At 39.1% G+C, this 18817-nt stretch overlaps 1 protein-coding gene across 1 annotated transcript in view; it reads right to left on the bottom strand.

Moving 5' to 3' along the window:
- The window catches only part of LOC113529661 (integrin alpha-M), a 67000-nt gene extending 53045 nt beyond the window's left edge, over positions 1-13955 (bottom strand). The window contains exons 1-9 of the mRNA XM_053229772.1: positions 13837-13955; positions 13010-13104; positions 12863-12930; positions 9762-9876; positions 8869-8999; positions 6632-6774; positions 4320-4467; positions 4027-4165; positions 1100-1164 (exon numbers count right to left, since the gene is read on the bottom strand). Of these exons, the coding sequence (XP_053085747.1) occupies positions 1100-1164; positions 4027-4165; positions 4320-4467; positions 6632-6774; positions 8869-8999; positions 9762-9876; positions 12863-12930; positions 13010-13104; positions 13837-13844 (912 nt within the window). The 5' untranslated portion in view covers positions 13845-13955. The remainder of the gene's footprint in view (positions 1-1099; positions 1165-4026; positions 4166-4319; positions 4468-6631; positions 6775-8868; positions 9000-9761; positions 9877-12862; positions 12931-13009; positions 13105-13836) is intronic.
- Between the last annotated feature and the right edge of the window lie 4862 nt (positions 13956-18817).

The raw sequence follows: 18817 nt of genomic DNA on the forward strand, positions 1-18817 counted from the left end.
GCGTGTGTTTAGACAGATGTAAATGGCGTGTGTTTAGACAGATGCGGTGAATGGCATGTGTTTAGACAGATGCGGTGAATGGCGTTTGTTTAGACAGATGCGGTGAATGGCGTGTGTTTATACAGATGCGGTGAATGGCGTGTGTTTAGACAGATGTGGTGAATGGCGTGTGTTTAGACAGATGCGGTGAATGGCGTGTGTTTATACAGATGCGGTGAATGGTGTGTGTTTAGACAGATGCGGTGAATGGCGTGTGTTTAGACAGATGCGGTGAATGGCGTGTGTTTAGACAGATGCGGTGAATGGCGTGTGTTTAGACAGATGCTGTGAATGGCGTGTGTTTAGACAGATGCGGTGAATGGCGTGTGTTTAGACAGATGCTGTGAATGGTGTGTTTAGACAGATGCGGTGAATGGCGTGTGTTTAGACAGATGCTGTGAATGGCGTGAGTTTAGACAGATGTTGTGAATGGTGTTTGTTTAGACAGATGCGGTGAATGGCGTGTGTTTATACAGATGCGGTGAATGGTGTGTTTAGACAGATGCGGTGAATGGCGTGTGTTTAGACAGATGCTGTGAATGGCGTGTGTTTAGACAGATGCTGTGAATGGCGTGTGTTTAGACAGATGTGGTGAATGGTGTGTGTTTAGACAGATGCGGTGAATGGCGTGTGTTTAGACAGATGCGGTGAATGGCGTTTGTTTAGACAGATGCGGTGAATGGTGTGTGTTTAGACAGATGCAGTGAATGGCGTGTGTTTAGACAGATGCTGTGAATGGCGTGTGTTTAGACAGATGCGGTGAATGGCGTGTGTTTAGACAGATGTTGTGAATGGTGTTTGTTTAGACAGATGTGGTGAATGGCGTGTGTTTAGACAGATGCGGTGAATGGCGTGTGTTTAGATAGATGCGGTGAATGGTGTTTGTTTAGACAGATGTTGTGAATGGTGTTTGTTTAGACAGATGCGGTGAATGGCGTGTGTTTAGATAGATGCGGTGAATGGTGTGTGTTTAGACAGATGTGGTGAATGGCGTGTGTTTAGACAGATGCGGTAAATGGCGTGTGTTTAGACAGATGTTTGTCTGATGTATGATCAGTACCTTGTCACTGGCAGCACTGAATCCACTCTGAGACAGCTCTTCTCTATAGTTCCTTCCCTGAGCTCCTGAAGACAAAAACCCCATTATTCATTAGCAACATTTACTTTTTTAATTTACTTTTTTTTTCACAAAACACTTTCAGTCATGTAACTTTAAACTTTTATATTTTATTCATTTTTATCCAAAGCAACCTGAGCAGCATAACTGACCTGAAGGTACATGAATGCACACAGAGCCTGTCACAAATTCCTCCTCTCATTCTCATTCCTCCTCTCCTTCTTCTTCTTATTCTCATTCCTCCTCTCATTCTCATTCCTCCTCTCATTCCTCCTCTCATTCTCATTCTTATTCCTCCTCTCATTCTTCTCATTCTCATTCCTCCTCTCATTCTATTCCTCTTCTCATTCCTCCTCTCATACTCATTCCTCCTCTCATACTCATTCCTCCTCTCATTCTCATTCCTCCTCTCATTCTCATTGCAAAGCATTATTGCCGCCTTTGTCCTATTAGTACTGAAATTTCCTGAATGTTCTCACCGGTCCCTGTTTAGCCCTCAATTATTTTGTTTATTTAAACCCTGTAGTATCTTTGTCTTTGCCAAGTACTTAAATTAGCACTTTGTTATTTAAAAAATCCTTCTCTTGTGTTTTTCTGTGCTAACATACTGTACTTCCTGTAGTAACCTCCCCAGCTGGGTTTTGCTGTTTACATCCCTCCGCGAACCAACTCCACAGCCGCGCTCGGCAAGCTCCACAACGTTTTCAGCGCGCTAGAGACGGCTCACCCTGATGCTGTTTTTATCGCTGCTGGTGACTTTACTCAGTGCAGTTTACGGACTGTACTTTCCAAATATCACCAACATGTGGACATTCCCACCCGTGACAATAACACACTGGACAATGTTTACAGCAACATACGCGGTGCGAATAGGGCTGCACCCCGCCCCCACCTTGGTCAGTCAGACCACATCTCTTTGTTCTTGTACCCAGCCTACAGACCTCCATATTTCCCTCTCTCACCTGGAAGATAAGGACACCTACATCAGGATGCTCTTTATCGACTACAGTTCCGCCTTCAACACGGTCATCCCCCATAAACTCACTCACAAACTGTTTGCACTTGGACTACACTCCACACTCTGTGACTGGCTCCTGGATTTCCTGACTGGAAGACCTCAGTCTGTCAGGATTGGAAATTGGACCTCAGACACCATCATAACAAACATTCGCACCCCACAGGGGTGTGTTCTCAGTCCCATCCTCTACACACTGTTCACACATGACTGTGTCGCCTCCCACAAGGACAACATCATCGTGAAGTTCGCAGACAACACCGCAGTGATAGGACGGATCACTGGCAGAGATGAAGCGGCCTACAGGAGGGAGGTGGCCAAACTTGTGACATGGTGTGAGGACAACAACCTCACCCTCAACAAGGACAAGACAAAGGAGATGATAGTGGACATGAAGAAAGAGAGGAGACCTCACCAGCCACTGTTTATCCGAGAGCTTGAAGTGGAGAGGGTGAGCAGCTTTAAATATTTGGGGGTCCACATCAGTGAGGACCTCACCTGGACACTCAACACCACCCAGCTGGTTAAGAAAGCACAACAGCGGCTGTACTTCCTAATGAGGCTGAGGAAGTTTGGCATGTCGCCTAAGATCCTCAACAACTTCTACAGCCGCGTTGTTGAGAGCGTCTTGACCAGCTGCATCACTGTGTGGTATGGCAGCACTACAATGAGGGATCGCAAACGTCTGCAGAGAGTGGTGAGGACTGCTGAGAAGATCATCAGGACTCCACTGCCCTCTCTGCAGACTATTTACCACCGCAGAGTCCACAGGAGAGCTGCCTCCATCCTTAAGGACCCAAACCACCCACAATACGGACTGTTCACACTCCTGCCCTCAGGACGGAGGTACAGGAGTGTGAAATGCAGAATCTCCAGACTAAGGAACTCCTTCTTCCCCTCAGCCATTAGACTTTTAAATGGGTAGCAAGTGGACACAGACTAGTCTCACATATCTCATAGAATAGGAGGACTGAACTGCTACTGCTTAATTTGCACATTTGTAAATGTTACTGCTGCTATTTCTTATCAAGCAGCTTCATTTCGATTTGCACATTGTTAAATGTGACAGCTGCTATTGTTATTGTGTAGTTGCACTCAATTTGCTACAGGCCTCTGTACTATTGTTTTTGTACATAAGTCAATACTGCACATAGAGATATACTTTATATTACTGCTACATGTTTACACATTACTGTAACTACATGTACTGTAGTATTGTTTTGCACAAGTCAATATTGCACACTCACACATACAGATATACATAGTCTATATTTCTACTTCTGCAACATAGCTACACTTTATTATGTTTGTTTGTATGTATGTGTATGTCTGTTTTCATTTTCTACATAGTTTGTGTTTATCTTGGCATTCAATGTGGACAGCAAAGAAAGAATTTCATTGTACAGGGAAACTTGGTTTCCTCACTGTGCACATGACAATAAACGCTTTGAATCTTTGAATCTCTTTAGAGTGATGGTACTCTTAGTCATTGACCTAGTGAACTAGCATGAGGATGTGTTTTTTGATAGAGAATAAAAACTCTTCTCTAAATTGCTCTGAATAAGGGCATCTATCAAATACCATGTAAATGTAAATGTAAATGAAAGCTTCAAGGTCTTATCGTGGATTTGTATAGATACGTTATGAGGTGTATTTTCCCGTTTCCTGTTCATTCTGGTTTTTGACTCTTGCTCATGTTTTAGATTTGATCATGGATTATCCCTGTTTGATGTTACCTGCCTCTTCTCTGGAATATTGTTGATGATTATTGGATTTGCCCTTTATTACTAAACATGCTAAGTATATACACACACACACACACACACACAAAACTATTTTAAAGTGTTTTTATTACCCTCGATGCCATAGATCTTATTTTGCAGTTTATCCAGAAGTCCATTTAGTCCATCGTAGTTTTCAATCCTGAAGATGTTGCTCTCTTTCGGCTCTGAGGCAAGTTTATTCAGCTTCTCAAAATTGTCTATTTTCCCCACCTAATGATCAAAAACATCTTCATTACAGCATCAGTGAGGAGGAAGAGAGATGATGAATGGACTGATGAATGATGGATGGTGGAGATGATGGATGGATGGATGGATGGAGAGATGATAGGATGGAAGAGTGGTGTGTTTGCATTAGTGTACTCACCCCGATGATAAAGCGAGCGATGTTGAGTTTCTCACAGCGCTGTATCTCGTTAGTGTTTATATCAGAAGGACTTCCATCTGTGATGATGACCAGGGCTTTAGTAGCCTCAGGATCTGCACCGGACTCCACATTATTAAACAAATTCTTACTGGAAAATGAACACACACACCGAAACTCCACATTACCATTCTCACTGAAATTCTCTACAAACAGAAATTCTGTATAAACTACATTAAGCAGGTCAGGCTGGATTAATTCATTAACATATACTGTATGTTTACTTTTATACAGTACTATGAAGTCTTAGGCACATTTTTTTAAATTCAAATTTTATCTTAGATGATTATTGTATGATTTGTACATTATTGAGCCAGTAAAAAAGTTCCAAACATTACTTTTCCAACAAACCTAACTGTTACAGAAAAATGTCAAAGTATCTATTTATCCGTTATCTATTAAAATTTTTAAAAAAAAAGTAACAATACATAACACACCACTTTAAAAAAAACATGAATAATTTGAGTTTTCTCTGCAAAAACAGAAACAAGAGTGCCAGTCTCCACAAGAGCTCTGGCAGTTCTCCAAGATGATCAATAAAACTTCACAGCTAATTTCCTTATAAACCTGCACAAATTGTACCTGAGACCACTGGTGCATTTTACAAAAGCAAAGCATTATCACCCCAAATATAGACTTTGTTTAGTTTATTACTGTTTACTGCTCTTTATAGTAGATATTTTAATGTAGAATGCTTTACAGCATTTCGGTACATGTGCCCAGCACTTTTGCACACTTCGGTATGTTTATAGTATATGTTTATATGCTTGTTTTATATGTTTTTGATTATAATATGTTTGTTTATACACATTTATATGTAAGGAATAACACAGACCTTGCGGTCTTATGAAAATAATCCAAGTTGGGGTGGTGTGATAAGGCCTGACACAAAGTGGAGTTACTATGACGACCCTGAAGTGGATTATTTTCATATAACCACTTGGTCTGTCACGTGTTATTCCACTTATACCACAAAGACTTGAGACAAATTAGTTCCTGTTGTCACTTACAAAAAACGCAACTTGTCATGTTCCCGAGAAACCGCAAAGCATAAACTCGTGAAAACTGAAAACTTACAGCTTTACCTACGACTGTTACAAAGCACTGACACTGGAGACTCCTTCCATAAATGTTAAATAAATGTCTCCTTACAAAAAGCTTCACCACATCATTGATTATATGTTTTTATTTGTTTTTAGTCTGTTTATTATTAGCCATACATTACAGTTTGTGGATTCTCTGTGTATAAGCGGTTACTATAGAAACAATAACATACCTTATTATAATAAGTGTGTTAAACTTAATGTTTACGTTACAGCTGAAACTACTGAGGCATGCTGTTATATAAAATTAATTCACACCTTCTGTCCAATAAATATTTATAGTTATGGTAGTGGTGGCACGGTGGAGCATCAGCTGTAGACGGAGAGGAGGCAAGTCGAACTGGCAGGTAACACATGATGATTCTCACCTGTGTCTTATTACCACCAGTCTACTTATTTGTGTCTTTTTGTGCTTTTAGTGTCTCCCATAACCAGTGAGAGAGAGAAAGAGAGAGAGAGAGAAAGAAAGAGAGCTGGTGGAGCTTGTGAGACTCTGACGCTGCCATGGAAGCCTCCTCACTCTGCAAGATCTTCAAGTCCCTCACCTTCTTCCACCAAACCCAACACCATGCGCACCTCGACCTGCGCCATGAGCAGCAGCTGCACTTTGAAGCCCTCTGCAGGAGCAGGCTGAGAGCCGATGGGCACTCCAGAAGTTGCTGCAGCCCACCACTCTAGAACCCCGCTGTGTGAGGGTGTGGAGGAAGACTCGGGAGGCAGGCAGAATTTTAGCTGAGCTCTGGGCTTGCGATTATTCAGTCCACACTTTTCAGCGCACTTTCAAAAACTCAACAGACTCATGGCTTTCACTCCGTCAACTTCAAGTTCATGCTGCTCGGCGTGTTTGTGTGCGTGCATGCGTGCCTTGCAAGCTCTGCCAGCTTTCTCTTGCTCTCTCTCTCTCACACACACACACACACACACACACACAGGTTACGGGAGACAATGAAAGCACAAATAGACACAAATAAGAAGACTGACAGGAATAAGATACAGGTGAGAATCGTCACAAGTTCAACCCGCCTCCTCTCCGTCTACAGCTGACACTCGACCATGCCCCCTCTGCCACAATAGTATATGATATATCTATATATAATACTGTATTCATATATGTGTACAGTATATACTGTATGTTTCTATAGATATACTCACAGGGTGAAGTCAACGGCCTTGTGTGTGTTCGTGAGTGACTTCATGTGCTTTTCTTCATCAAGTTTCTTCTTCGCCACGCCGTTAACATAATCTTTAAAGGTGAAAACTGTACTGAATGTCTTAGAAAACTGAACAGCAGCAAACTACACACAAACACACAGAGAGAGAGAGAGAGAGAGAGAGAGAGAGAAAAACATATCAATAATATTTAACATACAGTATTAAAAACAGTTGTGCTCCATACTGGCTATAAAAAGCACACACAGTTACAAATATTTCTACAGCATTCAGACACTAACTGTTCCTGTCCATAATTTTATCTCATTTTTTCTTCCATGTATCTGTTCATGTTTTGCTGCCAAATTGTGTTTGATTTTGTTGATAGACATGTATACTTGTCACAAAGTAGAACCTTCTGGGCTTCACTCCCTCTGCAACTGGATCCTGACTTCCTGACTGAATGGCCACAGACCAATCAGATTAGATACAACACTTCCTGCACCATCACACTGAGCACTGGCACACCCTGGGGATGCATGCACAGCCACTTGCTGTTCACAAAGATAATGCATGACTGTACTGCAAGGCACAGCTCCAAACCACATCATCAAGTTTGCAGATGATACCACAGTAGTGGGACTCATCAGCAGCAACAGTGAGACAGCATACAGAGTTGAGATGGAGCTGCTAGTGGAATGACATCAGCTCAACAATCTGTCTCGTAATGTTGACAAGACAAATGAGATGATAGTGGACTTCATGAAGATCAGTCTGCACCACTCACCACTCCTCATCCATGGGTCTCCTGTAGAGACAGTGTTGACCTGTCAGTTTCTCAGAGTGCACACATCTGATGACTTAACCTGGTCTCACAACACCATGCCCCTGGCCAGAAAAATCCAGCAACCACAGTAGTGTAGAAAAGTCCAGCAGTGCCTCCATTTCCTATAATCCAACTGAGGAGCTACACTCTGCTCCATATCCTCACCACATTTCACAGGGGCATCATAAAGAATGTGCTCACCAGCTGCATCACTGTCTGGCATGATAACTACAGCGCATCAGACTGCAAGATCCTGTAGTAAATAGTGAAGAACATCATGGGGGTCTCTCTGTCTCCACTACAGGACATCTATCATAAAAGCTGCCCAGAAAAGCCACCAGAATAGTGTCTGATCCCTCTCTCCCATAAACTCTTCATCCCTCTGCCATCTGGCAGAAGATACCAAAGTGTCCCGACCGCCAGATTCTGGAACAGCTTCATCCCACAAACTGTCGGGATCCTCAAACTGTGTCACATCAACCTCTCTCGAAATTAACAGACAAAACTCCCATAATGAACTAGTTGCTAGTTATCTTGCTCTTTTTCATCACTACGCCACATTCATAAATACACACTCAGGAATATCGTGCACTGTCCACCTGTACCACTAATACCTGTCATTTACGTATGGCACTATAGTCATTTTATTTCTAACACTCAGGGACTTCTATGCTGTACCAGTAACAGTTGTGTTGTTTGTTGTGTTGTATTTTTGTGTTGCTTAGCATTATTTATTTTGTCTTGCATTTTGTTGTCCATTGCCACTTTTTCTAATTTTCCACTACTGTTGTTTTGTTGCACCAAGGCCTTGGAGAGCAATATTTCATTGTGCTGTATGGCTAGACTGACAATAAGTCTCTCTAACTTAATTTAATCTAATCTAATCATCTTGCAGAGGACCACATGGTGGTGAATCCTAGGGCAGGTGTCCCTTCCTCTCTCACAACTCTCTCTCTCTCTCTCTCTCTTTCTGGAATGGCTTTATATTTTGTAATATGTCTGGTCCACTGAAGTTGGGGGTGGGTGGTTTAAAAAAATAACCTCAGTGTGAAGAGTTCACTTTCTATCAAAATGTCAAAAATAGATAATTTTGTGGATAATTAGTGGTGTACTGATTACATGGTTGGTTACAGGTAACTGTAACCTGTAACTGGTAACTGGTTACAGGAAAGACACTAAACACCTGAGGTGACACATGAGGAGTGATGAGCAATTAACACTTTAGCCATGTGATCTTACATGGTTTCACCTCAGGAGATGTTTATTGTCTCTCCTTTTAGACATGAAATCAACTGAATATCAGAGACACTGAGAGGAAAATATCAAAAGAAATAAAGACTGAAGGAAAAACAGACACAGTGTGTGCAGTGTGTTGTGGTGTGTAGTGCGATATTGTGTTGTGTTGTGTGTTCACCTCGATGGATGAGTTTTTGAGTGTTGTAACAATGTCCCATATGAATTTTTTATTCTTATCAAAGTCGGAGGCTTGCATGCTGCTGGAGCCATCGAAAAGGAAGACCAGGTTCACTTTATTCTTCGTGCACTCTGTGAAGAAACAGCACAATAACTATATATATGTATATACTGCAAATATACACCACTGTGCAAAAGTCTTGGGCAACCTATTTTTTTTTAGTACAAACTTGTTATAGATTTTTATTTTCTGGCTTCTACATTATGGATTCAGTACAAAAACCTTTTAGATTTGAAACATTACTTTTCCAGCACAAAATGAAATGTTACAGAAAAATGTTTGTATGTCAGTAAAGAAAGCAGCAGATTCCATAAGAGACACTTTTCAGATAAAAACATAATGAAGGCTGCTGGGTTTCGCTGCAGAAATAAGAAGCGAGTCGACAGTCAAAGTCTCCAGAAGAACTGTGGCTGCTTCTGCAAGATGCTCAGTAACACTTCCAGCTCATTTCCTTATAAAACTGCACACACTGCACCTCAGATACTGCTTTATTTTAAAGTGAAGGATCGTCACATTAAATACTGACTTTATTTCATTTATTACTGTTTACTGCTCTTTATAGGATTTTTTTAATGTAGAAACATTTAATTTCATTATTTTTGAAGGCATCTTTGCTCTACAGCATTTCTTTGCATGTGCCTAAGACTTTTGCACAGTACTGTATGTACATACATATATCTCGAGGTTTAATAGCATTTATCTCTCAGGGTTTAACAGTGTTCATGTCTCAGGGTTTAACATTGTTTATGTCTCATGGTGTAACAGTTTAAACTGCAGAGTTATCACTGATTCACCCTGAACATGGTGATGGTGAGAGTGAAGAACAGTCATACCTTGGAAAGCGGCGGTGATGTTGGTGACGGTGTTCAGCTTGCTGTTGAACTGGTAACAGATTCCGTTCAAATATGAGTTTCCATCACACTCATGAGAGAAACTTGGGCTGCAACTCTATATCACCAACAAAATGAAAAATAAAATTTACCCTTAAAACATTGATATTTTGGTTTCATTTTTACAAAAGAATACCGTTCTTTCTATAGGACCCTTCTTTAAGAGGGACATGAGGGGAGCAGTTATTGAACTAAATCCTCTGATGAATCTCCTGTAGAAATTTTAATCTATAAAATAGAATAGAGTCTTTGCAGTTCCTTAACTGTAGTAATTGTAGAAGAACATTCTCGGATAGCAGAGAACTTTGTTTAATTCACCATTACTCCATTCTGTTTAATAGTATATCCAAGGAATGAGGTTTGGGTTGCATTAGGTTAATGAAGCATTGAACTGATGCTATGCAACAGAGCCCACATGGCATGATACAATATTCAAAGTCACCAGAGGTGGTTCTAAAGGCCGTTTTCCACTCATCCCCTTCGCTGATCCTGATGTCTTCCTGTTTTAGTACCTCCTCAAAATATTTTACCATGGCCTTGTTCTCTGTTGCTGACAGTAGATGTACATGGTTTCTGTGTGGCGTGACACCTGCAAGGAGCTCAGTGGTGCCATCAAATGGTCTATGAGGTGGTAGACCATTCACCTTGGCCTTGCTGAACTCCTTGAAGTCCTGATGAAAGGAGGGAAATTCAAATTTGAAATCTGTTTAAGGACTTTCATCTGAGGTGGTTATAATGGTGACACTGGGCAGGAGTCTAGGAATAATGGGTTATTTAGCTATGGTAGGTAACAGGAATGATATATTCTCAAGAGCAGATGTGGATGCTTTTTCTGTCAGGAGGATGATAAATTGAGTCATCTTGTTCTGCTTGGAAATGCCATCCTGAAAACAGAAAGCCTTCACATTTACTTGGATCCCCAGCTTATTTGTGTGGATGGGCACTTAAAAGAGGGAACATGGAGGGCAGGTGCTGCCAGTTGATTTAGCTGTGTTGTAGCATGCTAGTTGGCTGCTTAAGCTTAGCATCGATCATCACTAACTGTAGTTGTTGCTCCCCTACGAGGTGGTCCTGAGCCGCTAGCACCTATTTCCTGTCATGCATGCATGTTGCAAACTTGTTGCAGTGACGTCTTCTGTCAGGCACCAGAGGCAGATGCAAATTGAGGAAGACTTCATTGTAACAACGTAACACATCCAAAACAACAATCAAAAGCAAGGTGAAAAAAACATGCGTCAGTCAGGCAGTCAACATACAAAGTCTCAAGGACAAAACCAAAATGGATTAACTACCCAAATAAATGACTCTCTATTTTTTACCATGTGTGCTGTGCAATGAATGCTGAATGCAAAGCAGAGAAAAAGAGTGGCAGAGAGCAAAGCAAAGTGATTTCCCCTGAGAGTGTTCTATTGAGTCTGTGTGTGTACTTCAATCAAAAGGTGCAGGCTATTTGTTGGTACCTCGAATAGTGAGGGCTACAGCAGGAGGTAGAGCTTTCTCTTACAAGGCCCCACAGTTATGGAACAGCCTTCCACTTAGTGTTTGGGGCTCAGACACAGTCTCAGTGTTTAAGGCTGAAAACATATTTGTTTAGTCAAGCCTTTTGTGAACTGGGATGTTTGGATGCTGTCGCCCCCCCACTATCACGCGTTCACTCAGGTTTGTCGACGGTGGAGTGGCTACTGCTTTATGTCCCAGGACGCCCTCATGTCTGTGTTAGCTTCTGGCTCTCCGTTTTAGTTATGTTGTCATAGCTAGTCTTGCTGGAGTCCCTGCTTGCTCTCTGCACACAAAGTACATTGTGCTTAACCATTATGGGACAAGAGCTTAGCTATTAATCTGTTTTCTTTCTCTCCCTCTTTCTTTCTCTTTCTCCCTGTTGAGCTACACATGCTACTCCTGAGTTACCAGTGATCCTGACTTCTTCTGCTGCCCAGACCTGCCTGATGCCCTACTTAGATTACTGTGGATGGTACCACATAGAAACCATTAAGATGGCTGTGGATGTTCGTCCTTGGATAGCCTTAGGCCTGCAATTGCTAAGAAAAGTTTGTACTCAAGCTCATAAGTTCCTTCTAACCATATTGCCCTCTTTGACTATATAGTATACAGTTATAGAAGAGAAACATAGAGAGAGAATATAGGAAAAACTCCCTGAGATGGGTTCTCTTTTGAGTCTGGTTCCTCTCAAGGTTTCTTCCTCATGTCATCTCAGGAAGTTTTTCCTCACCACCATCACCTCTGGCTTGCTCGTTAGGGATAAAAAAATAAAAATAAAATTTATATCCAGATGTGGAAGTGGGGGCCTGGTTGAGTGCAGGTTTGTGAATGGGGCGGAGCCGGAGAAGGTGAGTGGTAAGGATTGCACACCTGTGCGGAATCTGGCTAATGAATGTTCTGTGTTTCAGTGAGTGGAGGGGAGAGATGAGAGCCTCGAGAGAGCGAGAGCTGAGCTGCACTGAGCCGTGTGAGTGTGTGTGTGTGTGTGTGCGCGTTGATTATAATAAAACCACTGAAAAGCAAGCTAAGTATTAATGGCCAATAAAGAGACTTTTTGAGCTGTCCCAAGCCTCTCGTATCCTCATTTCCCAACCCAGAAAAGTGCCACACAGGAATTTATATATTTCTGTAAAGCTGCTTTGAGACAGTATCCATTGTTAAAAGCACTATACAAAAAAATTGAATTGAATTGAATTGTATTGAATAAAGTGTTAGTGTTAAATTGTAAACCTGTTAAAGTGTTAAAATTGATAAAATTAAAAAAATAAAGTGTTAAAGTGATAGTGATAATGTTAAACTGTTAGTGTTAAACTGTAAATAACTCAGTGTTAAAGTGACAAGTGTTAAAGTGATAAACATTAAAGTGTCTTAAAATGTTGAGTTGTTAAACTGGTAAAGTGTTAACATGTTAAAGTGATAAAGTGAAAAGTGTTAAAATGAAGAAATGTTAACATGTTAAACTGTTAAAGTGATAAAGTGAAAAGTGTTAAAATGAAGAAATGTTAACATGTTAAACTGTTAAAGTGATAAAGTGTTAAACTCACAGTGAGCGTGGCTGATGGAGACGTCCTCACTGCCATCGACATCCCAAAGAACCTGATCTCCTTCAAGTCTGAGGACCAGTACAACTTGATTAGGAGCGTGTGTGTGTGTGTGTGTGTGTGTGTGTGTGTGTGTGTGTGTGTACGTACCTGGCTGATACAAATGGATGCAGTTTCCCTTCTCCACTGTGCATTTAAAAATCGCTCCTGATCTGTTTGCGCCTAATGGAGCGCTGACGATAATTCTAACAACAACAACACAACAACACACAAACACAACAATATGATTTTCAGCAGCTCATCATCTCGCCCTCCATGTAGCTGACAGAAATATAAAAGCCACGTTGTTCCTGCTTTAGAGGTTGTGTATCACATCACTGGATGGATGGACAGACAGATAGACAAGGAGGCAGTCGCATGGTCTAAACACTTTTAGCTGAGAGACTTGATCCCAAACACAGCAGATTACTCTGTTTAAATTCACATTAACAGCATTCAGCACCATGAACTCATACTAACAGGACACACACACACACACACACACACACACGCTTGAGTACTGAACACTCATGCAGTCAGAGCAACACACAGCTGCTCAGTAATACGTTTTGGTCATCTTCATCCGCTGATCTGTAAACATTCAGTTTAACACCTTATCATATCTGCTATCAGTGGGATCTGCTCCTGTACCTCACATCATCACCATCATCATCATCATCATCATCATCATCAACTGGAATTACAGGTAATCCCTCCATATCTGTTATCACACGCAGGTTTTCTAACTCATGCTGATTTATATCTTAGCCAAATCTTTACAACCAGCAGTTTTGATCATGTATTTACAATATACAGACTGCAGGAAGACGTGGGGAAGTGCAGAGTGTTTGAGGCACAGTTCTCTTATTCCTTGTGAGTTTGAGACAGGTTTAGAAAACGTGAACTTAGCGACATAAATAAATAAAGTAAATACTCACTGTTTCATCTTGTCAGACTGATATTGCAGCAGTCTGTATCCAAAAAAGTCCTCTTTATTTCCTGTGAATGGCTCTGGGTTCAACACGTCAATATTAAACCCATCAGAGAGTGAGACAGCTGAGAGAGAGACAGTATGAAATAATCTTATACGGTGTTATACAGTGTGGAATAATGTTATACGGTGTTATACAGTGTGGAATAATGTTATTCGGTGTTATATAGTGTGGAATAATGTCATACGGTGTTATATAGTGTGGAATAATGTTATACGGTGTTATACAGTGTGGAATAATGTTATACGGTGTTATATAGTGTGGAATAATGTTATACGGTGTTATACAGTGTGGAATAATGTTATACGGTGTTATATGGTGTGGAATAATGTTATACGGTGTTATACGGTGTGGAATAATGTTATACGGTGTTATACGGTGTGGAATAATGTTATACGGTGTTATACAGTGTGGAATAATGTTATACGGTGTTATACGGTGTGGAATAATGTTATACGGTGTTATACAGTGTGGAATAATGTTATACGGTGTTATACAGTGTGGAATAATGTTATACGGTGTTATACGGTGTGGAATAATGTTATACGGTGTTATACGGTGTGGAATAATGTTATACGGTGTTATACGGTGTGGAATAATGTTATACGGTGTTATACAGTGTGGAATAATGTTATACGGTGTTATACAGTGTGGAATAATGTTATACGGTGTTATACGGTGTGGAATAATGTTATACGGTGTTATACGGTGTGGAATAATGTTATACGGTGTTATATAGTGTGGAATAATGTTATACGGTGTTATACAGTGTGGAATAATGTTATACGGTGTTATATGGTGTGGAATAATGTTATACGGTGTTATACGGTGTGGAATAATGTTATACGGTGTTATATAGTGTGGAATAATGTTATACGGTGTCATACGGTGTGGAATAATGTTATACGGTGTTATACAGTGTGGAATAATGTTATACGGTGTTATACGGTGTGGAATAATGTTATATGGTGTTATATAGTGTGGAATAATGTTATATAGTGTGGAATAATGTTATACGGTGTTATACAGTGTGGAATAATGTTATACGGTGTTATACAGTGTGGAATAATGTTATACGGTGTTATATGGTGTGGAATAATGTTATATGGTGTTATATAGTGTGGAATAATGTTATATAGTGTGGAATAATGTTATACGGTGTTATACAGTGTGGAATAATGTTATACGGTGTTATACAGTGTGGAATAATGTTATACGGTGTTATACAGTGTGGAATAAGGTTATACGGTGTTATACAGTGTGGAATAATGTTATACGGTGTTATACAGTGTGGAATAATGTTATACGGTGTTATACGGTGTGGAATAATGTTAGACGGTGTTATACAGTGTGGAATAATGTTATACGGTGTTATATAGTGTGGAATAATGTTATACGGTGTTATATAGTGTGGAATAATGTTATACGGTGTTATACAGTGTGGAATAATGTTATACGGTGTTATACAGTGTGGAATAATGTTATACGGTGTTATACAGTGTGGAATAATGTTATACGGTGTTATACAGTGTGGAATAATGTTATACGGTGTTATATAGTGTGGAATAATGTTATACGGTGTTATATAGTGTGGAATAATGTTATACGGTGTTATATAGTGTGGAATAATGTTAGACGGTGTTATAAAGTGTGGAATAATGTTATACGGTGTTATAAAGTGTGGAATAATGTTATACGGTGTTATACAGTGTGGAATAATGTTATACGGTGTTATATAGTGTGGAATAATGTTATATAGTGTTACATAGTGTGGAATAATGTTATACGGTGTTATACAGTGTGGAATAATGTTATACGGTGTTATACAGTGTGGAATAATGTTATACGGTGTTATATAGTGTGGAATAATGTTATACGGTGTTATACAGTGTGGAATAATGTTATACGGTGTTATACAGTGTGGAATAATGTTATACGGTGTTATACAGTGTGGAATAATGTTATACGGCGTTATACAGTGTGGAATAATGTTATACGGCGTTATATAGTGTGGAATAATGTTATACGGTGTTATACAGTGTGGAATAATGTCATACGGTGTTATACGGTGTGGAATAATGTTATACGGTGTTATACAGTGTGGAATAATGTTATACGGTGTTATATAGTGTGGAATAATGTTATACGGCGTTATATAGTGTGGAATAATGTTATACGGCGTTATATAGTGTGGAATAATGTTATACGGTGTTATATAGTGTGGAATAATGTTATACGGCGTTATATAGTGTGGAATAATGTTATACGGTGTTATATAGTGTGGAATAATGTTATACGGCGTTATACAGTGTGGAATAATGTTATACGGCGTTATATAGTGTGGAATAATGTTATACGGTGTTATACAGTGTGGAATAATGTTATACGGCGTTATATAGTGTGGAATAATGTTATACGGTGTTATATAGTGTGGAATAATGTTATACGGCGTTATATAGTGTGGAATAATGTTATACGGTGTTATATAGTGTGGAATAAGGTTATACGGTGTTATACAGTGTGGAATAATGTTATACGGTGTTATACGGTGTGGAATAATGTTATACGGTGTTATACAGTGTGGAATAATGTTATACGGTGTTATACAGTGTGGAATAATGTTATACGGTGTTATACAGTGTGGAATAATGTTATACGGTGTTATACGGTGTGGAATAATGTTATACGGTGTTATACGGTGTGGAATAATGATATACGGTGTTATACGGTGTGGAATAATGTTATACGGTGTTATACGGTGTGGAATAATGTTATACGGTGTTATACGGTGTGGAATAATGTTATACGGTGTTATATAGTGTGGAATAATGTTATATAGTGTTACATAGTGTGGAATAATGTTATACGGTGTTATACAGTGTGGAATAATGTTATACGGTGTTATAAAGTGTGGAATAATGTTATACGGTGTTATATAGTGTGGAATAATGTTATACGGTGTTATAAAGTGTGGAATAATGTTATACGGTGTTATATAGTGTGGAATAATGTTATACGGTGTTATACGGTGTGGAATAATGTTATACGGTGTTATACGGTGTGGAATAATGTTATACGGTGTTATACGGTGTGGAATAATGTTATACGGTGTTATACAGTGTGGAATAATGTTATACGGTGTTATATAGTGTGGAATAATGTTATACGGTGTTATACAGTGTGGAATAATGTTATACGGTGTTATACAGTGTGGAATAATGTTATACGGTGTTATACAGTGTGGAATAATGTTATACGGTGTTATACAGTGTGGAATAATGTTATACGGTGTTATACAGTGTGGAATAATGTTATACGGTGTTATATAGTGTGGAATAATGTTATACGGTGTTATACAGTGTGGAATAATGTTATACGGTGTTATATAGTGTGGAATAATGTTATACGGTGTTATATAGTGTGGAATAATGTTATACGGTGTTATACAGTGTGGAATAATGTTATACGGTGTTATACAGTGTGGAATAATGTTATACGGTGTTATAAAGTGTGGAATAATGTTATACGGTGTTATAAAGTGTGGAATAATGTTATACGGTGTTATACAGTGTGGAATAATGTTATACGGTGTTATATAGTGTGGAATAATGTTATATAGTGTTACATAGTGTGGAATAATGTTATACGGTGTTATACAGTGTGGAATAATGTTATACGGTGTTATACAGTGTGGAATAATGTTATACGGTGTTATATAGTGTGGAATAATGTTATACGGTGTTATATAGTGTGGAATAATGTTATACGGTGTTATACGGTGTGGAATAATGTTATACGGTGTTATATAGTGTGGAATAATGTTATACGGTGTTATATAGTGTGGAATAATGTTGTACGGTGTTATACAGTGTGGAATAATGTTATTCGGTGTTATACAGTGTGGAATAATGTTATACGGTGTTATACAGTGTGGAATAAGGTTATTCGGGGTTATATAGTGTGGAATAATGTTATTCGGTGTTATATAGTGTGGAATAATGTTATACGGTGTTGTACAGTGTGGAATAATGTTATACGGTGTTATACAGTGTGGAATAATGTTATACGGTGTTATACAGTGTGGAATAATGTTATACGGTGTGGAATAATGTTATAAGGTGTTATACAGTGTGGAATAAGGTTATTCGGTGTTATATAGTGTGGAATAATGATATACGGTGTTATACAGTGTGGAATAATGTTATACGGTGTTATATAGTGTGGAATAATGTTATACGGTGTTATATAGTGTGGAATAATGTTATACGGTGTTATATAGTGTGGAATAATGTTATACGGTGTTATATAGTGTGGAATAATGTTATACGGTGTTATATAGTGTGGAATAATGTTATACGGTGTTATACAGTGTAGAATAATGTTATACGGTGTTATACGGTGTGGAATAATGTTATACGGTGTTATACAGTGTGGACTAATGTCATACGGTGTTATACAGTGTGGAATAATGTTATACGGTGTTATACAGTGTGGAATAATGTTATACGGTGTTATACAGTGTGGAATAATGTTATACGGTGTTATATAGTGTGGAATAATGTTATACGGTGTTATATAGTGTGGAATAATGTTATACGGTGTTATACGGTGTGGAATAATGTTATACGGTGTTATATAGTGTGGAATAATGTTATACGGTGTTATATAGTGTGGAATAATGTTGTACGGTGTTATACAGTGTGGAATAATGTTATTCGGTGTTATACAGTGTGGAATAATGTTATACGGTGTTATACAGTGTGGAATAAGGTTATTCGGTGTTATATAGTGTGGAATAATGTTATTCGGTGTTATATAGTGTGGAATAATGTTATACGGTGTTGTACAGTGTGGAATAATGTTATACGGTGTTATACAGTGTGGAATAATGTTATACGGTGTTATACAGTGTGGAATAATGTTATAC

This window comes from Pangasianodon hypophthalmus, chromosome 26 (genome assembly GCF_027358585.1).
Source record: "Pangasianodon hypophthalmus isolate fPanHyp1 chromosome 26, fPanHyp1.pri, whole genome shotgun sequence".
Taxonomy (NCBI): domain Eukaryota; kingdom Metazoa; phylum Chordata; class Actinopteri; order Siluriformes; family Pangasiidae; genus Pangasianodon; species Pangasianodon hypophthalmus.